We start from the raw sequence: 22,197 nt of genomic DNA, 5'->3' as shown, positions 1-22,197 counted from the left end.
GAATTTGATTAATAGGTTTGAGTTCTGCATTTTTGTTATGATAACTTGTTTTGGATTATGGTGTTAGTGCATTGTTTTGTTACATTATTAGTTTATGACTTTGCGGTGCACTTTTCAAGATTTTTATTGTGACTTTGTGTTGATTTAAAAGTGTCTTTGTTTGGAAACTATGATTTTCTTGTTAAGATCGAATGAATTCGTAACAAGGAATATAGTTTTTGAATATTGAAGGTGTTTATAGAATCAGTTTTGCAGTTTGTTCTTGTTGATGATTTAATATTATAATTTAAAATAAACTTTGTATGAAAAACATGCTGTTTTCTTATTAAGTTCGAATTAAAACCGAATTGGAGCTGTAAATAAACGAGCCGAGCTGGCACATTTAGATTCCAAGTCGATATGAGATTGCTTGTTGGCTGAACTCGAGCTCAAATTCATAGTATTCAAGCCAAGGTGAGCTGACTCGTTTAACATACTAGTGTGACAACCCGGCTCGCAATCGCAACGGCGTCGGTGTTTTCAGTTTGTAAGACCTCCGTTCATTTCTCAGAAGCTGCCGCCGTGGCAGCACCGACTCCTCGATTTACGGAACTGCCTGAATCTGGAGGTGTTAAGGCGTTGGATCTTCGCCTTGGTGATGGTGATGGTGTTTCTCCGGTCAATGGCGATTGGGTTTCGATGCTCTTATCACTTTCAGTTTGTATAGAAAATTTGTAATTATAGAATTTTAAGCTACAGTTTGTTTACACAAGAGAACTAGATAAATTTGATTTAGCTTTATTATGTGTTAAATTACGTCACCGTAATGATTTGTTCAAACAGTAAGTACGCCATTATACGAACTTCATCCTGCTGAATTTTTAGTTCTTTTGTAACCCTAAAATTACACGGTCAAAAACACTCATATTACTAACACTGTAAACGAACTGAACCAAACCGAATGAAGCCTTGTTCATGTTCATTCGTTTAGCTTTAAACTTGTTCACGGGCGGTTCATGAACGCTAACCGAACGAAAAATCTTGTTTCTGTTCGTTCGTTAAAGAACTGAACTTGTTCACGAACGCAAGCGAACATCCACTATTTAAGAAAAAAAGACATTATTCTTAACTAAATATAAAGTTAAGAACTTGAGATGATAATAATCATAAGCATAATCATCGCCCAATCGGCGGTTTTATTCTTATAATGTCAACAAAGCACATGTTAGATTTGGTGTTAGTTAAAGCAAGACTTTATAAAACAAACATTAACCGAATGGACATAAACAATAAAATTATAAAATTTAAATGTTATGTTGGTTATTACAAATAAAAATTATAAAATATAAAACAAACCTGTATCTAACGAACATAAGCAAACATAAATGAACACACTAGTCATTACCGAACGTTTACGAACACAAATGAACGGATGCAACCTCTGTTCATGTTCGCTCACTAAACAAACAAAATTTCTTGTTCATGTTTGTTCATTTATTAAACAAACGAACGAACGTAAACGAACTTTCAGCCGAACGGTTCACGAACTGTTCGCTGAATGTTCGGTTCGTTTACAGCCCTAGATGTTAGTATTTGAATTATAATAGTTGCGAAAGCAAAATGGATATAGGAAAGGTGGTTTTGAAATTAAATTATCTGAGTTGTATCTTACCTAGATTCAAAAATGAAATATATATATATATATATATATATATATATATATATATATTCAGTTTCCTAGTTTAAATCAGGATGAATATGTGAGTTTTTATGTTCTGATTTTGATTGCAGTAATAACTATAATTTGATGCACAAATTGAGAACTTTATGCATATGTTTTTAATGAGGTAGATTGTATACATTGAGGATTTAGGATATTACTGAAAATGTATACAATATGTTACTATGTAATCTGTCTTTTTCATATATACGTAGTTGCATCTGTGTACTGTACAGGTTGCCATTCACTACTATGGTCGGTTAGCTGCAAAGCAAGGATGGCGCTTTGATTCAACATACGGCCACAAAGATGAAACCGGTGAACCGATTCCCTTTATCTTCGTTCTTGGTTCAGGCAAAGTAAGTGTCTAATACCTACCAGTTGTGTGTTTGACAAGCTATGTATGTAAGAAATTTACAGAAAAATTAAGGATATATGCAGTTAGTATAACTGTATAAGATATTAAAACTGATTATTGTGTAGAGTTGTATAATGTACTCTTTTATGATCCACTATGAGAGCATTTGTTTCATTTTTTTAACGTAGTCCAGGTGATAGCAGGGATCCAAGCAGCTGTTAGATCAATGAAAGTGGGAGGTATTCGTCGGGTCATCATCCCGCCATCTCAAGGATATCAGAACATGGATCAAGAGCCCGTTCCACCAAACGTAAGCTCTCCAAACTATCAAATGGCCACTTGTTTCCTCGGTTTTGTTTTGCGGGACTCATCTTCATTTGTGTTTCGACAGTATTTTGATAGGCAAAGGCTGTTCACTACCATTTTCAATCCTACACGCCTTGCGAACGGAGAAGGCTCGACCTTGGGTATTATCATATTTGACATTGAATTGGTCAGTGTGAAACGCCTCTAAATTTTTGAATTTTGTCTTGTGCATAATCTAAAACATGACCAGATATATTTGTATCCATACATAATTGTGGTCACCAAACAAATATAGATATCATAATTTTTGTTGTATCCGAGTATCACGATTATTTCTGTAATTCATTATACCGTTGGATGTTTGTGTGATTTTCAAACGTTACTCATCATGGCATTTCCTGATGCTATCTGCTACCTTCCAATGGATTGATTATCAGTTGGGGAGTGACTTCCGATCCTTGGATATTAATTTTGAACTAGTGCAGACAATCGTGTGGGACTGCCGATTGGAATGAACGGTCACTTATAATTATTATAAAACTTTTCCATTATTTGGTCTAGATTGTTGGTAAAAGTGTGATTCTAAAAGCTAATGTTACACAATACCTGTAAAGAATGAAGCAAATGGGTCAAATCAACCGGTTAATTCACTGAGTTGACATTTGCAGTAAAAGTATAAAAATAATTTGTTTTGTTTTTCTTTAACTCAAATGCTGTTACTGTTGCTTTGCACTTTTACTGTGATAGTGTTTCTTGTTTTTGAACGACTGTAATATGTGATCATCTTATATTGTAGTGTTAAGATCACCATAAATAGCTATGTAAGACTGTTGGAGAATTTTAACCCTTTTTAAAACCACCCGCACGTGTATATGTCAAAACCCATTCTGACCCGAAAAAGAGGCACGGCATGGTTTTAACCAAAACTAAACCCTGAGCTGTCACCTTTCCCAACCTGACCTGCCCGCTTTACCAGACATAACACAAACCGTTCTGAAAAGAACTTAAAAGTGTTATTTCATATTGTAACATTGTATTATGCTTCTAAACATTACAAACTTCATATAGATGTAACAATTTAAATACAACAATTTTAAAATGTGAAGTTACATAATCAGGTTTAGGCATGTACAAAACGGTTTGGGACTAGGAACCGGAACCGGTTCCTAACCGGTTCCTATATTCAAAACCCTCAATTAAACCGGTTCCAGGCTCGAACCGGTTAGGGAACCGAACCGGTTCTCCCACCCTCGGACCCCTAACCTATCTAACCGGTTCTTACCGGTTCCTAACCCGGTTCCTGTACCGTAACCGGTTCCAACCGGTTACAGTGTAATTTTTTTTTTCGTTTTTCGTTTGCGATTTGGATTCTAAACTACGATTCGTATTTGTATAACATGAAAAATAAAAAAAACAATTAACATAAAAATAAACAATTAACTGATGAAGAAAAGACAACTACTGAAGATGTTTGCCACTGAAGACAACTACTGAAGGTTGCCACTGACGACAACTACTGAAGGTTGCCACTGATGACAACTACTGAAGGTTGCCACTGATGAGGAATACTCATCAGTGGGAACATTCATCAGTTGCAGAGTTTGTTGTCACTGACGCAAAATATGAATCAGTGACACATCAGTTGCAGAGTTTCATCAGTTGGAACAACATCAGTTAAATATGTAACCATTGTACAATGTAAACTTGTTCATTGGATTTGCAATACAAGTGCATTTAGTTTTTTTTTTCGTTTTTCGTTTGCGATTTGGATTCTAAATTACGATTCGTATTTGTATAGCATGAAAAATAAACAAAACAATTAACATAAAATTCATTTTATTTACTTTAAGAAGTTCAAAAAAAAAAAGGTTACATGTTTTAAAATCTTCAAAAACAAACTAACAAAACATTAAACTTATAAATATAAAGTTGTGACATATTATTTCTAGAAAAGCCTTCTTGTTCGTCGTAATTATTGAGCGGCGACTTCTTCCTCGGAATTACTTGTAGAAATGCCTTCTTGTTCGTCGTGCACTCGAACATCAAGTGGTGTTTCATCTGCGAGAGTGGTTACGTGTTGAATACGATCGATTGAGTCCAAGTGATCCTTTAAGCAAATGCACATCTCCACCGACTCCGAATTTAGTCTTGTTCTTCTCACCGATATTACCCTGCCACTAAGAGAAAAAGCGGATTCCGAAGCTACCGTAGAAGCTTGGACGGTTAGTAAATCACGGGCCATGGTGGCAAGAATCGGAAACTCGATTTCCTTTACCTTCCACCAAGCCAAAACATCAAAAGTGCCATATTCCTCTTCGGATAAACCGGTAGAGTAATCATTTGCACTATACCTTCCTAGTTCGCTTGAAGGGGTGTTACCCCTTTGTTTTTTAGCCGTTACGTTGCGAACGGTGTTCATAAGGCTAATCATGGGATCTTGTACTCTAGTAGCACTTGAACTTGATGAAGACCCCCCCGGCATAGGCATGTGTATGTTTGACCCATATTTATTTAAATAAAAGTCATACATAAATTTAAAATTCAAGTTAAAATCATTTTTTGCCTCTGTTGAAAAGTTTGGGTCAACTTCATGCATATCTAAGGCTGAAAAAATTTCGTCTATCACACATTCAACCCCCGTAACATTTAACATTGGGTTTAAAGCGGCGGCGCAAGTAAAAACCGGTGGCAATTCAAGAAAGTATTTTTTTAATTTAAACTTCATTGGTAATATGATGTTTGAAAACATTGGACTTTTATTTTCAAATTCTTTAAGATTGTTAACGATTAAAAATAACTCCGAAAGAACTAAGGGACTTGTCGGATAATACGTTCCTGATAGTTTCGTAGTTGATGTTTTAAAAACTTCAAGAAAAGTCGATAAGTCATTGATAATTTCCCATTTCTCATTTGAAAAGGGGATTGCCAAATCATTCTCGGCAAGACTAGAATGAAACATTTGTAAAGTTTCTCTTTGTTTCAAAGCACTTTGAAACATTATGCAAGTGGAATTCCATCGATGAGGTACATCCCAATTAGCTCCCAAAGCTTTTCTTCCCGTATCTTTACAAAATTTTCTATATTCCATTTCTCTTTTTTTACTTTTCTTAAAAACTTCATGTATCATTAGTCTAAAATCGTTTATAACCGATGTAACCTCATCCGAAGCAAGTCCGTCTTGCACGATTAAATTAATGATATGTGCAACACACCTTGAGTGAAAAAATACACCATTGCAAATCTGCGTATATTTTAATTTTAATTTATCAACCGCCGATGTATTATTCGACGCGTTATCAAATGCCATTGAAAATATTTTATTTTCTAGTTTATAAGTTTTTATAACATAATCTAAAATTTCAAACAAATTATCTCCCGTATGTGGATACTCAAAGAGTTCGAAAGCAATGGTGCGTTTCATCATTTCCCACGATGACTGGTCTACCCAATGAGCGGTGACACAAAGATAAGATTCGGGTAGACCATGTGGAGCCGACCAAACATCACTAGTTAAGTTTATTCTCGTATTTATATTTTCAAAATATGCAATTAGTACCTCTTTGGCCTTCTTCCACAATTTTAAACAATAACGTTTAAGAGTATGACGACTTACGTGAGTGTATTGTGGTTGAAGCGTATCTCGAATCATGGCGGTTAAGCGAGGGTTGTCGAAGTGGCTAAACGGCAAAGCTTCTTGTGACACCCGGTAAATTCCCAATCCCTTAAACCAAGTAACCAACCTAAATATTAGGTAATTATGTTATGTGCGCCCTGCGCGAGCGCGCCATGTTAGTCAGCGCGTGCATTTGTTATGTGCGCCCTGCGCGAGCGCGCCATGTTAGTCAGCGCGTGCATTTGTTATGTGCGCCCTGCGCGAGCGCGCCATGTTAAGAACCAGCGTGAGCATATGTTATATGCGCCATGCGCGAATGTTTTGGCTTTATGTTTTCATGTACCTTAACGTTATGTTGTCTAATGGGTTGACCGTCACGCATGATGCTAAGGCGGGTGCACCCTAAATCGTTTATGCGCGTGCGGAAGGGAACTAACCTCCCCGCATGGCGGGAACATTGAGAGCTAGTTTGTCTGAAGCTCCAAGATGGAATTGACTTCAACATAACTGATCACTATGTTGAAATACCAAGACCACCTGGAGAATCTACAAATGAAACTCAATGTCCCTGACTGCGAGAAGGTCACGCACCTACCCGCAGCAAAGAAATGTCCGTCACGCAGAAAGCTATGCGCACAAAGTAATACGCGCAGAACACTTAGTCTATTCTCCAGTTGTAAGGAGATTACTCCCGCCCAAAAAGAAACGGTAGCGTGTTTCAGAGATTTTCCACTTTTTACTGTACACTGACAAAGTACCTGAAAAAGCACACTGTAACATGAAAAGTCAACTGTCAGCCACCCTACTCCCACCAACCACAGACCTGCATGTCCTGACCAAATCAAAATCAAAATCTTTTATCCACTACTCCACTTTTAAATAAATAATAATAATTTCCATACTTTATCATCATTACCCCTAGATATGAAAAGATTACAATCCCCTAAAGCAAGGGATTGTGTTCCCTTGAGTTTGCCTATAAATATGTAACCTAAATTATCACCCAAAAAGAACTGCAAACTTGCACTAATCCTCTCCCAAGCATCCGTTGTTTTCATTTCCGATCCTGTTACTAGGTAAGTCGAGAATATAACCTTGAGATCTACTTTCCAACCCTTATATTCTCCCATTTCTTGATCTTAATATATATACTTCTTGTTATTTAATCGTATTCTAGACCTTCGATTCCAAGGCCAACACCAAGAAAACCCGAATCTCGATTAAACCCTTAACAAGAACCACAGGTGAGTCTCACAGCCCCTATTCTCGCTGTTTTCACTGTTTTTAAACTGTTTTCGGGGCGAGGGACACGTACTTAAATAATGTTTTATCATGGTATACTTACAAGCTATGCAAGCGATTATGTGTTTAAATTATATTTCATGATGAGAAATGCGAACGGTTATCTAAGGTTTTCGATGTATGTGCGCTAGAACTCGAGTAAGTGATCACTTTACCATTGGAACTCTAAGGGTAGGGACTGCTGGTTTGATCCACCCACTCGTAGGGGTCAAACCTCTTTGCATGGACGAGTGCCTAGTATGGTCATGGGGCAGTACTATGGGTTTAAGCCCGCTCGTAGGGGTCGCGCCTCTTTGCATGGACGAGCGCCTTGTTTTCCGGCACAACGTCCGCGCGTAACCCGCGGGACGGAATTATTGATTAGCTCGTAGTGGCAGCGCCACTTTGCATGGACGAGCACATTTTCCTGAAACGTTCGCGCGTAACCCGCGGGACGGTATTACTTATTTTAGCTCGTAGTGGCAGCGCCACTTTGCATAGACGAGCACAGTTCCCAGAAATGTTCGCGCGTAACCCGCGGAACGATTCTATCAGAATATGTTGATAGAACTATGTTTTACCAAGCATGTGTTTTAATGATGCTATCAGAATTATGTTTCAGAATGATTTGTATCAAGATTATGATGCAATACGATTTATCAAGTTACTAAAACTTGTGAACTCACTCAGTTTATACTGATTCAAATGTTTTTACGTGTCTTTCAGGAGATAACTAGGTAGCGCATGGAGTCACACTTAGAGCACCTCACGCTGAACATCTAAAACTAGCTTTTTGGAAGATTTTAGTTCTATCCCTTCGATGCGTGTGGTTGTTCCCGCCGCGCAAGGGGATAGGGCGTGGAAATCTTCAACAGTTTTATACTTTGATGTTTTTATGAAATTTTTAAACAATGTAATGTATTTGTATTAACATTTCATGTGCAATGAAAATCTTACTATAAATGTTTGCAATGGCCCGTGCTTAATTATCAATCCCCACTCGCGCGCGCCCGGCTGTTTCCGCCACTCAGGGCCGGGTGTGACAGATTGGTATCAGAGCACTGGTTATAGCGAACTAGGAAAAGAAGTTTTAACCTAGACTATAACCGTTGGGGGAAATCGCATGAAATATTTTCAAAAGAAACTATACACACACTTAGGAACACGGGTCACACAGTGTCTAGTAAATAATGATAATATTATGTGCTCAGAATACATGCGCTAAGATTGATATGTTTTCACTCTTTTAAAGCGAGAATGCCTCCAACTAAAGCCAAGGGAATTACCATGACACCCGAGGAACTCGCGGAAATAATCGCGCAAGCAATCGCAACACATGAGGCCAGCAAGGCCGAATCAAGTCAGGGTCGTCAGAATGAGACCCCAGAACCCGAATCAGGAGCCTTGGACAAAGGATGCTCCTACAAGACATTCATGGCCTGTAAGCCTTGGCCATTCAAGGGTATCGAAGGGGCCATTGGGCTCTACAACTGGATTGACAAGATGGAGACAGTTCTCTCCATTAGCGGATGTAGTGAGAACCAGAAGGTCCTTTACGCGACCTGCATGTTCCAAGAAGCAGCTTCGTCTTGGTGGAAGCTTCAAGTGAAAACCTTGGGGCGAGAAGTTGCTCTTCACAAGACCTGGGAGGAACTGAAGGAAATGTTGATGAGAAAGTTCTGCTCTCGCGCAGAAATTCAGAACCTACAACAGGAATTCTGGAACCACACAATGGTAGGAACGGATATCGACGCCTACAACAACCGGTTCAACGAGCTTTGCCAGTTGGTGCCAGACATGGCAAACACGGAGGAAAAGAAGATCGAGAGGTATATCTTTGGGTTACCTCCTGTTGTTAGGGTTCCGCTCAACGCCGCAGCGCCTCCAACCTTTGATGAGGCGGTAGCGCGGGCCATCACCCTTACAAGGGATACGGTCCGTGCGGGTATGTTAACTACGCGCGGAATCGAGCAGCGAACCTCTGATCCCAAGAGGAAGTGGAACTTTCACCACCGAGGGTCCGACTCCAAGCAACCACCGTTCAAGAAGCAGGAGAGCGTAAGGGCTTACGCGATCCAAGCCGCGGAGCCATCAAGGAAAGGATACAGCGGGCCTCGCCCATGGTGCAACAAATGCAAGTATCACCACGAGGGTGAATGCGCAAGAATCGAATGTGCCAAATGTGGCAGACCAGGGCACAAGACGATGAATTGCCGTGTCAGAGAAGCTGGAGCGAGCGACAACTGCTACGCATGCGGGAAGCCAGGGCATTTTAGTCGGGATTGCCCGCAAAAGGGAAACCAAGCTCGCGGGAGAGCTTTTGTGATCGGCGCAGGCGAAGCTAAAGAAGAGCCGAATGTGGTAACCGGTACGTTTTTGCTTAACGGACATTTTGCATCTGTCTTATTTGATACTGGCGCTGACCTAAGTTTTATATCCGCTGAGTTTAAAGACTCCCTAGGCCTAGCAACCAGTAGGCTAGACACACCTTATACTATAGAACTAGCCAATGGTAGGCAGTTATGCGCAAACGAAAGAGCTGAACAATGTGTAATAGTCATGGGAGGTCACGGGTTCAATATTAACTTGTTGCCAATAGACTTGGGAAGTTTTGACATTGTGATAGGTATGGATTGGTTAGTCGAGAACCACGCGGAAGTTATTTGCCATGAGAAGCAGGTTCGGGTCCCACTGTTGAACGGAGAAACCTTGGTGATTCAAGGGGAAAGAAGGGGAGTTGCGACGAAACTAATTTCGTGCCTAAAGGCGCGTAAGTGCCTAAGGAAAGGGTGCTACGCCTTCCTGGCGCATGTCGTAGAGAAGAAAGGAGATGAGCGAAGAATTGAAGACTTACCAGTAGTGCGCGAATTTCCAGAAGTTTTTCCTGAAGATTTGCCCGGATTACCGCCGCCGCGACAAGTCGAGTTTCGTATTGATTTGGTCCCAGGAGCTGCGCCAGTAGCTCGAGCGCCTTATCGACTAGCTCCATCTGAGATGCAAGAGCTATCCAATCAGTTACAGGAACTATTGGATAAAGGTTTCATACGCCCAAGCTTTTCACCTTGGGGAGCTCCAGTACTGTTTGTTAAGAAGAAGGATGGTTCGTTCCGGATGTGTATTGACTATAGGGAGCTGAACAAGCTGACAGTCAAGAATCGGTACCCCTTACCGAGGATTGACGACTTATTTGACCAGTTGCAAGGATCCAGTTATTATTCGAAGATAGATCTACGGTCCGGATACCACCAACTTAGGGTCCATGAGGAAGATGTGCCGAAAACAGCCTTCCGAACTAGATACGGCCATTATGAGTTCTTAGTGATGCCTTTCGGGCTAACTAATGCGCCGGCTGTATTCATGGATCTGATGAACCGCGTGTGCAAACCATACTTGGACAAGTTTGTGATTGTATTTATAGATGATATTCTGATTTATTCTCGGACCAAGGCCGAGCATCAGCAACACCTGAGATTGATTTTGGAATTGTTGAGGAAAGAAAAGTTGTATGCGAAGTTTTCCAAGTGCGAGTTTTGGCTTAGAGAAGTTCACTTTCTCGGTCACGTTGTAAACGAGAAAGGAATACACGTTGATCCTTCCAAAGTCAAGGCCATCGAAAACTGGGAAGCGCCAAAAACCCCAACTGAGGTGAGGCAATTCCTAGGACTAGCTGGCTACTATCGACGCTTCATTGAGAACTTCTCCAAGATAGCTCTACCTCTGACCGCGCTAACTCAGAAAGACAAGAAGTTTGTTTGGGGCGAAAATCAGGAAGCAGCGTTTCAAATGTTGAAACAGAAGTTATGTAGTGCGCCAATTTTGTCTCTGCCCGAGGGGACGGACGACATCGTCGTTTACTGCGACGCTTCACATCAGGGACTCGGATGTGTCCTTATGCAGCGAGACAAAGTCATAGCGTATGCCTCGCGCCAACTCAAGACCAATGAAAAGAACTACACAACGCATGATCTGGAACTTGGAGCGGTTGTCTTCGCGCTAAAGATTTGGCGCCATTACCTCTATGGTACAAAGTGTGTAATCTTTACGGATCACAAGAGCCTTCAACATATATTTGATCAAAAGGATTTAAACATGAGGCAACGAAGATGGGTGGAGTTGTTGAATGATTATGATTGTGAAATTAAGTACCACCCTGGAAAGGCGAATGTGGTAGCAGACGCGCTAAGTAGGAAGGAGCGAATAAAAACACTACGAGTCAAGGCTCTAAGGCTGACCATTCGCGCAGATCTCTTTACCAGCATCCGAGACGCTCAGCAAGAAGCTTTGAAACCAGAGTTTGCTAAAAACGAATCCCTTGGGGGTATGATTAAGAATTTGGAACTTAAGAACGGCAATCTATATTTCGCTAACCGCATATGGGTCCCTCTCAAGGGAGGATTGCGTGAGCGAGTATTAAACGAGGCTCACAAGACGCGGTATTCCGTACATCCTGGCGCATACAAGATGTACCAAGATGTTAAAGCGCTGTATTGGTGGCCCAATCTTAAAGGCGCCATCGCGACGTATGTCAGTAAGTGCCTGACGTGTTCAAAAGTAAAGGCTGAATATCAGAAGCCGTCGGGGTTACTTCAGCAGCCAGAAATTCCCATGTGGAAGTGGGAACAAATCTCTATGGACTTCATCACCAAACTGCCAAGGACACCTGGGGGTTATGACATGATCTGGGTTATTGTAGATCGGCTAACTAAGTCAGCGCACTTCCTGCCGATCAAGGAAACCGATAAGATGGAAAAGTTAGCCCGATTGTATATTCGAGAAGTAGTTTCAAAACATGGAGTCCCAGTGTCCATCATTTCTGATAGAGATAGTCGGTTCACATCAAGGTTTTGGAGATCGTTACAAGGAGCTCTAGGTACTCGCCTTAATATGAATACAGCTTATCATCCTCAAACGGATGGGCAAATCGAGCGAACAATCCAGACATTGGAAGATATGCTGCGCGCGTGCGCAATCGATTTAGGTGGTAGCTGGGATACTCATCTCCCATTGGTTGAATTTTCTTACAACAACAGTTATCACACAAGCATCAAGGCTGCGCCGTTCGAAGCTTTGTATGGGCGCAAGTGTAGATCCCCACTGTGCTGGGCTGAAGTGGGTGACAAGCAAATGACTGGTCCAGAATTGATCCAAGAAACAACAGACAAGATTTTTCAGATAAGGGATCGCCTTAAGACAGCGCGCGATAGACAGAAGAGCTACGCAGACGTGCGAAGGAAACCATTGGAATTTCAAGTAGGGGATAAAGTACTTTTGAAAGTCTCTCCATGGAAAGGAGTCCCCCGTTTCGGCAAGCGAGGAAAGTTGAATCCGCGCTTCATCGGACCATTTGAGATCCAGGAAAGGATCGGTCCGGTTGCTTATAAACTCCGTTTACCCGCCGAACTCAGTGGAGTTCATGATACGTTTCATGTGTCCAACCTCAAAAAGTGTTTATCTGATGAAACGTTGATTTTACCGTTGGAGAAGGTTCACATCGACAAACAACTGCACTTCGTAGAAGAGCCTATAGCCGTAACCGATTGGAAAGAACAAAAGTTACGCAGAAGCAGAATCAAGTTAGTAAAGGTTCAATGGAACTCGAGGCGTGGGCCTGAATTCACTTGGGAAAGAGAAGACCAGATGCGCATGAAATACCCACACCTCTTTCAGAGCATGGCTTCTGCCAGCAACGTCTCCTAACTTTCGGGACGAAATTCGCTTAACAGGGGGAGAATGTGACACCCGGTAAATTCCCAATCCCTTAAACCAAGTAACCAACCTAAATATTAGGTAATTATGTTATGTGCGCCCTGCGCGAGCGCGCCATGTTAGTCAGCGCGTGCATTTGTTATGTGCGCCCTGCGCGAGCGCGCCATGTTAGTCAGCGCGTGCATTTGTTATGTGCGCCCTGCGCGAGCGCGCCATGTTAAGAACCAGCGTGAGCATATGTTATATGCGCCATGCGCGAATGTTTTGGCTTTATGTTTTCATGTACCTTAACGTTATGTTGTCTAATGGGTTGACCGTCACGCATGATGCTAAGGCGGGTGCACCCTAAATCGTTTATGCGCGTGCGGAAGGGAACTAACCTCCCCGCATGGCGGGAACATTGAGAGCTAGTTTGTCTGAAGCTCCAAGATGGAATTGACTTCAACATAACTGATCACTATGTTGAAATACCAAGACCACCTGGAGAATCTACAAATGAAACTCAATGTCCCTGACTGCGAGAAGGTCACGCACCTACCCGCAGCAAAGAAATGTCCGTCACGCAGAAAGCTATGCGCACAAAGTAATACGCGCAGAACACTTAGTCTATTCTCCAGTTGTAAGGAGATTACTCCCGCCCAAAAAGAAACGGTAGCGTGTTTCAGAGATTTTCCACTTTTTACTGTACACTGACAAAGTACCTGAAAAAGCACACTGTAACATGAAAAGTCAACTGTCAGCCACCCTACTCCCACCAACCACAGACCTGCATGTCCTGACCAAATCAAAATCAAAATCTTTTATCCACTACTCCACTTTTAAATAAATAATAATAATTTCCATACTTTATCATCATTACCCCTAGATATGAAAAGATTACAATCCCCTAAAGCAAGGGATTGTGTTCCCTTGAGTTTGCCTATAAATATGTAACCTAAATTATCACCCAAAAAGAACTGCAAACTTGCACTAATCCTCTCCCAAGCATCCGTTGTTTTCATTTCCGATCCTGTTACTAGGTAAGTCGAGAATATAACCTTGAGATCTACTTTCCAACCCTTATATTCTCCCATTTCTTGATCTTAATATATATACTTCTTGTTATTTAATCGTATTCTAGACCTTCGATTCCAAGGCCAACACCAAGAAAACCCGAATCTCGATTAAACCCTTAACAAGAACCACAGGTGAGTCTCACAGCCCCTATTCTCGCTGTTTTCACTGTTTTTAAACTGTTTTCGGGGCGAGGGACACGTACTTAAATAATGTTTTATCATGGTATACTTACAAGCTATGCAAGCGATTATGTGTTTAAATTATATTTCATGATGAGAAATGCGAACGGTTATCTAAGGTTTTCGATGTATGTGCGCTAGAACTCGAGTAAGTGATCACTTTACCATTGGAACTCTAAGGGTAGGGACTGCTGGTTTGATCCACCCACTCGTAGGGGTCGCACCTCTTTGCATGGACGAGTGCCTAGTATGGTCATGGGGCAGTACTATGGGTTTAAGCCCGCTCGTAGGGGTCGCGCCTCTTTGCATGGACGAGCGCCTTGTTTTCCGGCACAACGTCCGCGCGTAACCCGCGGGACGGAATTATTGATTAGCTCGTAGTGGCAGCGCCACTTTGCATGGACGAGCACATTTTCCTGAAACGTTCGCGCGTAACCCGCGGGACGGTATTACTTATTTTAGCTCGTAGTGGCAGCGCCACTTTGCATAGACGAGCACAGTTCCCAGAAATGTTCGCGCGTAACCCGCGGAACGATTCTATCAGAATATGTTGATAGAACTATGTTTTACCAAGCATGTGTTTTAATGATGCTATCAGAATTATGTTTCAGAATGATTTGTATCAAGATTATGATGCAATACGATTTATCAAGTTACTAAAACTTGTGAACTCACTCAGTTTATACTGATTCAAATGTTTTTACGTGTCTTTCAGGAGATAACTAGGTAGCGCATGGAGTCACACTTAGAGCACCTCACGCTGAACATCTAAAACTAGCTTTTTGGAAGATTTTAGTTCTATCCCTTCGATGCGCGTGGTTGTTCCCGCCGCGCAAGGGGATAGGGCGTGGAAATCTTCAACAGTTTTATACTTTGATGTTTTTATGAAATTTTTAAACAATGTAATGTATTTGTATTAACATTTCATGTGCAATGAAAATCTTACTATAAATGTTTGCAATGGCCCGTGCTTAATTATCAATCCCCACTCGCGCGCGCCCGGCTGTTTCCGCCACTCAGGGCCGGGTGTGACACTTCTTGAATCACAAACTTCGCCATACGATCTTGAACTCGATCAATTTGGTATGTAAATATTCCGCCTTCACTATCCATTTGCGTTTGTTGCGAATCGACGTTCTTTTTCAACGCCTTGCAATATGGTTTTTCGATGTGTTTCTTCAAATTTGAATTCGAAAGTGGGTTTAAATAAATCCCACAAAACTTGCACCGAGCCTTCAATGAATGGTCACTCAATTCAACCAAATCCCAATTGCACCAAATCTCTTGATTACGATTATGAGGTACAATACGAACGAAACTTGGTTCGGCGTTGGAACCTTGACCAACCGATGATTGTGAGGTAGCCATAACAACAAATATGAATATAGAATAAGAGAAAACAAGAGATTAGAGAACTCAAAACGTTGTAATAGCGTTTTTTTGTATTTTTTTGCGTTCGGGTTTGCGTTTTGAGTGTTGTGATGAACCCATGACACCAAATACAGTGGGGTGCTTGGGGGAGCCAGAAAAGGCTATTTTTGACCCCAACGGTCAAAAAACGGCCAAAAAAACGATTTCCAACGGCTATATTCGATCCAACGGCTAGAACCGGTTAGGAACCGGTTTCGTTGAACTATCTCTAATATTCAGGTTATCAAAAAGACACAAAAACATAGCCTCTTTTGTTACAGCTTACACCCAACCGGTTAATCACATCTCTAGTTTCATCAACATCATTGTGTCGAACCACCCAACCGGTTCAGCGAATCTCTACACTCAGGATCAATCCTAACCGCAAGCTCATACGCTCCAACCGCCTCATCCACCATCGCCTTCTTCTCATAACACTCTCCCAACAACTGTCCCCTTTCAGCTTCTTCACCGATTCCACTAGGTCCTCAATTGCCGAGTCAACCGTCACAGGCGACAAAGCCACGTAAAGCTCCTCCACCGCTGCCGATCAATTGGTCATGTGACGATCAGTTGGAAGGAAAAGGATTATCTGGACATCGTCAACGGTTATGGGTTGGCACCAGAGCGGGAACCGAAGCTTCCAGCGGGGAAGATGGCATTTTATGCTAGACTTCACCACCTGTAATCTTCGTTTACCGATTACCAAGTTTTGGGAGAACTTGTTGACGGTGATCAGAATTCATCTTTCCCAATTGCACCCTTTTGGATTGATGAGAATTCGACATTTCAAATTCTGTTACAGATCTCATAACATTGCCCCTACGGTTGATAATTTTTTGTGTTTTACAAGATGGGAGAACGAGGTGAATGGTATAACTGTTCATCTAATGGAAAAGGAGTTACAGGAAAGAACCTCCCCGAAGCGCATACGAATGCGGACTAAATTCCTATGGATTCGTGGCGTATGGTCCGTCGTCCCTCAAATGAGAAGCTACCTGATTTGATCTTTGCCCCACACAATGGTCAATCATGATACCTGAATATGATTTGCACGCCTACTCCGATATGTGCTATTAGTGAGTCTGCATTAGTGCGAGTCGAGATGAGCCGTTTATGGTCGTTTCCTGATCTCGAGCCCTTCTACCGCAAGCCTGATGGATGTAAATATTTTTATATTTTCACCGATGTCTATCCATCATTTGTATTAATTTTTACTTTGTATCTTTTCTTTATGTAGCCAAGGGAACAATTTTGGCCACTTGTGAATACCGCCCCAGGTTGTATGAAGCATTGGCCGCGTGACCCCAAAGCCTTACCTATACTTGATCGGACACGGGACAACTTCTTGTTCCCAAAGACCATCCGCGCTGAGCCAGTGGTGTCCGAGGCAATGTATGCTATAGATGAGGACATTCTGAACCCTCGTCCATTAACTGCACTCATTTCCTTTACGTGGTGGTTGTGTTACTCTCATCTAGTGAGGAATCTTTGCCCCACGTAGGAATGCGTCCAATTAATATTTATAATTATACGAGTATCTTGCATGCTATTGCAGACTTGGGCCACAAAAGGAAACACCGTCATGTTTCCATTGAGGATGCGGGTGGGAGCCATGTTAACCCTAATGCTACCAACCCTGATTGTGGGCAAGCTAATGTCCACGAGACTATTGATCTTGACCATGAAGGTTATGCGGAACAAGAAACTGTTACGCAGAAGAACCCGAAATAGGCACCCGTACCAAAGAAAGCATAGAAAACTCATCTTAGTGACAGAATTGAGAATATCGTTGCCAAGGCTGCTCAAGGCATTACTAAATTTCATATGTTTCTATACTTCTTGAAACTTATTTGTATTTACTGCACTTGTAGATCCTGCCAAGATGCCGTTGAAGGCTGTCGTCATCCAGGAACCATCTCCGCCTCCAAAGGTAGGGCCAGCTGACCCTGTTGACACGAAGAATGTTTCCCAATCTGATCTTCAAGTCCAAGATCAAGAACAACGACACTTTTCTCTGCATTCTTCTCATGTCTTTTAAGAAGGTGAAGAGGGTTCTCATGTTGTAACCAAGGAACCTCTGCGTTCATTTCCAATTGTTCAAAAAGAAAGGGACTCAGCGGAGTTCTATGGTTGTCCAAACCCGCAAGAAGATTCACTGATCCATTGCCCGCATTGGTCTCTAGTTCAAGGCTCTCGATTTTCTGATACAAATGCCTGCCACAAATTTCTGAGCCAAAGTATTCCTCCTGCAGAACGAGCACACCAGTGCGAGCGTCCCAGATTTGAGCTTGCCAATGTCTATTCTTATAATGTAGCAAATGCCATCTCAACCGGGCATGAAATATACCGGGAATGGATGACTATGGGGGAAGTGTGGGAAAACATGGAGAACGCAGTTCAAGAGTCAAAGAAGGAGGCCGAAGAGTATCGCTTAGAAACCAACACTGCTATAAGTGGAAACTCAAAGATGCTGAAACGACCCTTCAAGCGAAGAAGGATAGACAAGATATGGTTGCCAAGGCTTGGGAGGCAGCTTGCAAGCAACAAAATACCACCCTTGAGGCTGCTAGAGATCAAGTGCGACAAAAGGAAGCTGACTTAGTGTGACATAGGTATACCTTGTTTATTACGTAGCAAGTAAACAAGTAACCGGTTATTTCGTATCGAGTAAACGATTAACCGAATGATACTATTTATGACCCGGATATATCGGGGGGTAATATAAAAGTGATATATGCATTATTACAACTAACATATTGATATTATAGTCCTAGTATGTGCAAAACCGCTTAAACGAAAAGATTTTAGTTTAACAATACGTTGTGAACTTAAACCCGATCGTATGTATCGAAACAAGCATTGTATCATCTGTAAAGCCGAAAAAGACTTATAAAACATTTATTTGAGATGTTGTAAGCAACGCGTGAAAATATTTTGGATTTTTACGAGTTGGTACGTTTTTATTAATTTACAAAATTTAATCGAAAAATACTCGTTTTTGCGCTGTTTATCACACCCGAACTATTTATCTTGCCCAAAACCGAACCCAAACTAAATTTGGACTCGAGATTTCACGTTGGCACACAAAACGAGGCATTAGTGGCCAAAGGAAAGTACCAATGGGCCCCTCTATATGGCGGCCACAAGTGTCCCCCCCCCTTGTGATATCTTCTCATTTAAGCTATCAAACTTGCTATTTTCAACAAAAATCTTGTACCAACTCAAAGTTCAGCTGACCTTCTTCAATTTCCAGGCAAAAACACTACAAGTAAGATCAATTTTGTTGAGTTTTGAACTTGTTTAAAACTTGTTTTAATCATTAGATCATAGTTTGATTAGTGAAAATTATGTTTAACCATGTAAAACCTTTAAAATGATCCAAAAACATGTTTTGATCCTAAAAATGGTTACAAATCAGAATCATACACTTTTTTGGCCAAAAACACGGATTATGAGGTTTATATTGCGTTTTTACGGTTTAAACACGATTATAAACCCTAATCAAAACCCTATGTTACAAGGCTTGATGATTGATGTTATGTGCTTGGTTCTGTGATACATGACCTGCAGATATACTAGCTAGAGAACCAAGAATCCGGAAAGGCGATAAAAAACACCCGGAAAACGCAAAGGTAACACCTGAAACACTTGTTTAGGGGCTGTTTAGGATTAGATTGTGACGTGCTTGTATTTAGCCTATAAAACTTTTCAGGGACATCAGGGTCATATGAATGAGTACATGTGGTTCATATTTAAGTCTCATAATTAGGGCTATTTATTCATAGAATCGTAGTGTTAAGACTAAAGTGTACCATAGATTTGTGCCTGCAGTGAATATCTTGATAATGTGATAGATGTGTCTTCAGCAAACATGCTTATGTGGATTTGAAGTTTAAAACCAAATCAACATCTGCAACTTGGTCAAGAATCTCATGTTAAAAATAAACAACCATTAGCTTATTTTTCTTTAACAAATATTAAAATAACATCAAACACACATCGAGAATGAAGCCAGTTTCACCCCTGTAAAACCTTTCTTCCAACCTCTTTGATAACAAACCAAAAATCACCTCCTCCGGCACAAGCTTGCCTTGATTCACATCTGCAATCTCATTTCGATTAAAAGAAACATGAATAAACAAATCTCAGTCTGATAAGCATAAAACAATTTCAAATTAACACTGCCGGCTTTGAGGAGGGCAGGGAGGGTGACCGCTCTTAGCCCGATCACCCCAGTTGGCCCAAATTTTTAAGGAAAAAAAAAGTTTTTTGAAAGTTTAAACCCATTTACCCAATTCATTTAAGCCATTTTTTATAATTTTTTATTTTGCACAATCAAATCATTACCAATATGCCTATTTAAAAATTTCTATGAAAGTATTTAATGGTCTTATGGCAAGTCAAAGAAGACATATCATTCAATGACATTATAACCAAATCAGTGTCTAGTAACATTATAGAACCAAGCTGATAGCCAAAGTGGGGTAGCCATACCATTCAAACCAAGACTAGATGCATTGCAGCCATTCTATATCAAAGTTGATAGCCAAAGTGGTGTAGCCATCTTTTAAGTTTCATTAGAATGTTAAATTATAATAAAATAATAATAATAATAAAAATAAACACATGTAATAAAGTATTAGGGGGCAAACTTGAATTATGTAAAACACAAAATTGATATACCGGGTACATTTCTCGGCCACGTCTGAGACTACATTACATATTACATAAAACCAACACTCCGGTCGGGGGGCTAACTGAACAATGAAAATTATTCTCTCAAAAATTGTAACTCCGGATATTATAGCAAATGCTAAATCCACAAAACTATATTACACTCGTAAGACTTGTATATTGTTTCGCCGAACATGTAGTAGTTAACTGCAAGAATCATACACTCAACTTCTGTGAAGAGCAGAGAGCATTCATATGTTGAAGATGAAGAGCTGCTAGTAACCCTTGCCATGTTTCTCCAGGTGCACCGGCCACATTGAAATTTAGAAGCTTTCTTTGCTTCTTGTAATACTCCTCCAATGGCTTGTTCTGCAAGTAAAGTTCACATTTAAGTCTCATAATTAAGGCTATTATTCATAGAATCATAGTGTTAAACTGAAGTGTACCATAGATCTGTGCACGCTGTGAATATCTTGGTAATGTGGCAGATGTGTCTTCTGCAAACCTGCTTCTGTGGATTTGAAGTTTAAGACCAAATCTATATCTGCAACTTGGTCAAGAATCTCCTGTTATAATAAACAACAATTAGCTTCTTTTTCTTTAACAAAAATCCAAAAAACATCAAACACACATCAATAAAAACCCAACTTACCGCTTGTGTTCTTGTTCGAGGAATACCATCCAGAATGAAGCCCGTTTCACCCCTGTAAAACCCTTCTTCCAACCTCTTTGATAACAAACCAAAAATCACCTCCTCAGGCACAAGCTTGCCTTGATTCACAGCATCCGCAATCTAATTTCGATTAAAAGAAACATGAATAAACAAATGAACACTGCCGGCTTTGAGGGGGCGGAAAGAGCGACCGCTCGTAGCCCGACCACCCAGGTTGGCCTGAATTTTTAAGGAAAAAAAACCGTATTTTTAAAGTTTAAACTTACTTACCCAATTCATTTAAGCCATTATTTTAAAAAAAATTATTTTGCACAATCAAATCATAACCAATAAGCCTATTTAAAATTTTAACTGTTTAAACCCAATTTACTATTTAAAAATTTTAACTGCTTAAACTTTAAACCCAATTTTTTTAATTAAAAAAACGCATTTTACTAAAATACAAAACTTTTTCTTGCCAAATTTTTAACGATTCTCAAATCCGGCCCAGCAAATGAATCCCTAAAATAAACCCTAATTGCCCAATACAACAGCTTAACAAAGAATCAAACTTCAAGAAAATTAAACCAACAAAACAAATAAACATCATCATAATTTAACAAACAAACAAACCTGTTTATAAAGAGACGATCTAGGGTTAAGTTCTTGACGAACTAGGGTTCCCATGGAAATATGCGGTACTTTTAGAAGCTGCGAAAGCTTCTGGGCGTACATTTGCCTGTTGGTCAACGGATCACCAATCACAACCCACTGCACGCCTCTGCCGGACACCGATCCCAACGAATCCTCCATCTCCGACGAGCTGTAATCGTAATCTTCTTCGTCGTCGTAATCGTACTGGAGCTGAGCGGCCGATCCGATTGAACGGCGGTTGGTGTGACTGAATCGGAGTCGCGTGAGAGATCTCAGGCGACAGACGATGGCCATGGCGGCGGATTGATTAGGGTTTAGATATTTAGCGACTGACGAACGGACAGAAATCAGGGTTTTCAGTATAATAAAAAGTGGAGATGTTAGTTAGTTATATTGAATACCCTCCAACTTTTGCTTATTTCTAATACCGTCTTGAAGTTTACCTGGAAATATAGTATCTATCTTTTCGGGTAGAGTCGTCTTAGATTGGACTAGAACCGAATATGAATTTCTTAACCTAATATTTTTCATATTTAGGATTTTAGTCGAATCAAACTGAAACGGTACTAGACCAAACCTGAATTCACCCCAAAATTTAAGAATGAG

General features: G+C 40.7%; 2 protein-coding genes across 2 annotated transcripts; one reads left to right on the top strand and one right to left on the bottom strand.

The window, feature by feature from the left end:
• The first annotated feature begins 57 nt into the window (after positions 1 to 57).
• LOC143622231 (peptidyl-prolyl cis-trans isomerase FKBP17-1, chloroplastic-like) lies at positions 58 to 2,667 on the top strand. The gene is made up of 5 exons (XM_077093431.1): positions 58 to 62; positions 480 to 672; positions 1,936 to 2,058; positions 2,251 to 2,367; positions 2,449 to 2,667. The coding sequence occupies exons 1-5, from the start codon at positions 58 to 60 to the stop codon at positions 2,569 to 2,571; spliced, it is 561 nt and encodes a 186-aa protein (XP_076949546.1). The 3' UTR covers positions 2,572 to 2,667.
• Positions 2,668 to 20,222: 17,555 nt separating this feature from the next.
• On the bottom strand, positions 20,223 to 21,951 carry LOC143622262 (putative adenylate kinase 7, mitochondrial). The gene is made up of 4 exons (XM_077093454.1): positions 21,571 to 21,951; positions 20,938 to 21,078; positions 20,732 to 20,851; positions 20,223 to 20,654 (listed from the first exon to the last, which is right to left on the bottom strand). The coding sequence occupies exons 1-4, from the start codon at positions 21,883 to 21,885 to the stop codon at positions 20,502 to 20,504; spliced, it is 729 nt and encodes a 242-aa protein (XP_076949569.1). The 5' UTR covers positions 21,886 to 21,951; the 3' UTR covers positions 20,223 to 20,501.
• Between the last annotated feature and the right edge of the window lie 246 nt (positions 21,952 to 22,197).

The sequence above is a fragment of the Bidens hawaiensis genome, unplaced genomic scaffold (assembly GCF_021521415.1).
Source record: "Bidens hawaiensis isolate Kalapana, Puna unplaced genomic scaffold, B.hawaiensis_p1.1 tig00003115_1, whole genome shotgun sequence".
Lineage (NCBI taxonomy): Eukaryota > Viridiplantae > Streptophyta > Magnoliopsida > Asterales > Asteraceae > Bidens > Bidens hawaiensis.
The sequence above is the reverse complement of the archived record's forward strand: the minus strand, read 5'-3'. Positions and strand labels throughout refer to the sequence as shown.

Coding starts and splice junctions, on each gene's coding strand:
- LOC143622231 (XM_077093431.1), top strand. Junction 673..1,935: donor CTCCGGTCAATGGCGATTGG/GTTTCGATGCTC, acceptor TGTACTGTACAG/GTTGCCATTCACTACTATGG. Junction 2,368..2,448: donor AAGAGCCCGTTCCACCAAAC/GTAAGCTCTCCA, acceptor GTGTTTCGACAG/TATTTTGATAGGCAAAGGCT.
- LOC143622262 (XM_077093454.1), bottom strand. CDS start 21,885: ATGGCCATCGTCTGTCGCCTGAGATCTCTCACGCGACTCCGATTCAGT. Junction 20,852..20,937: donor CTCGAACAAGAACACAAGCG/GTAAGTTGGGTT, acceptor TTATTATAACAG/GAGATTCTTGACCAAGTTGC. Junction 20,655..20,731: donor ACAGCGTGCACAGATCTATG/GTACACTTCAGT, acceptor CTTTACTTGCAG/AACAAGCCATTGGAGGAGTA.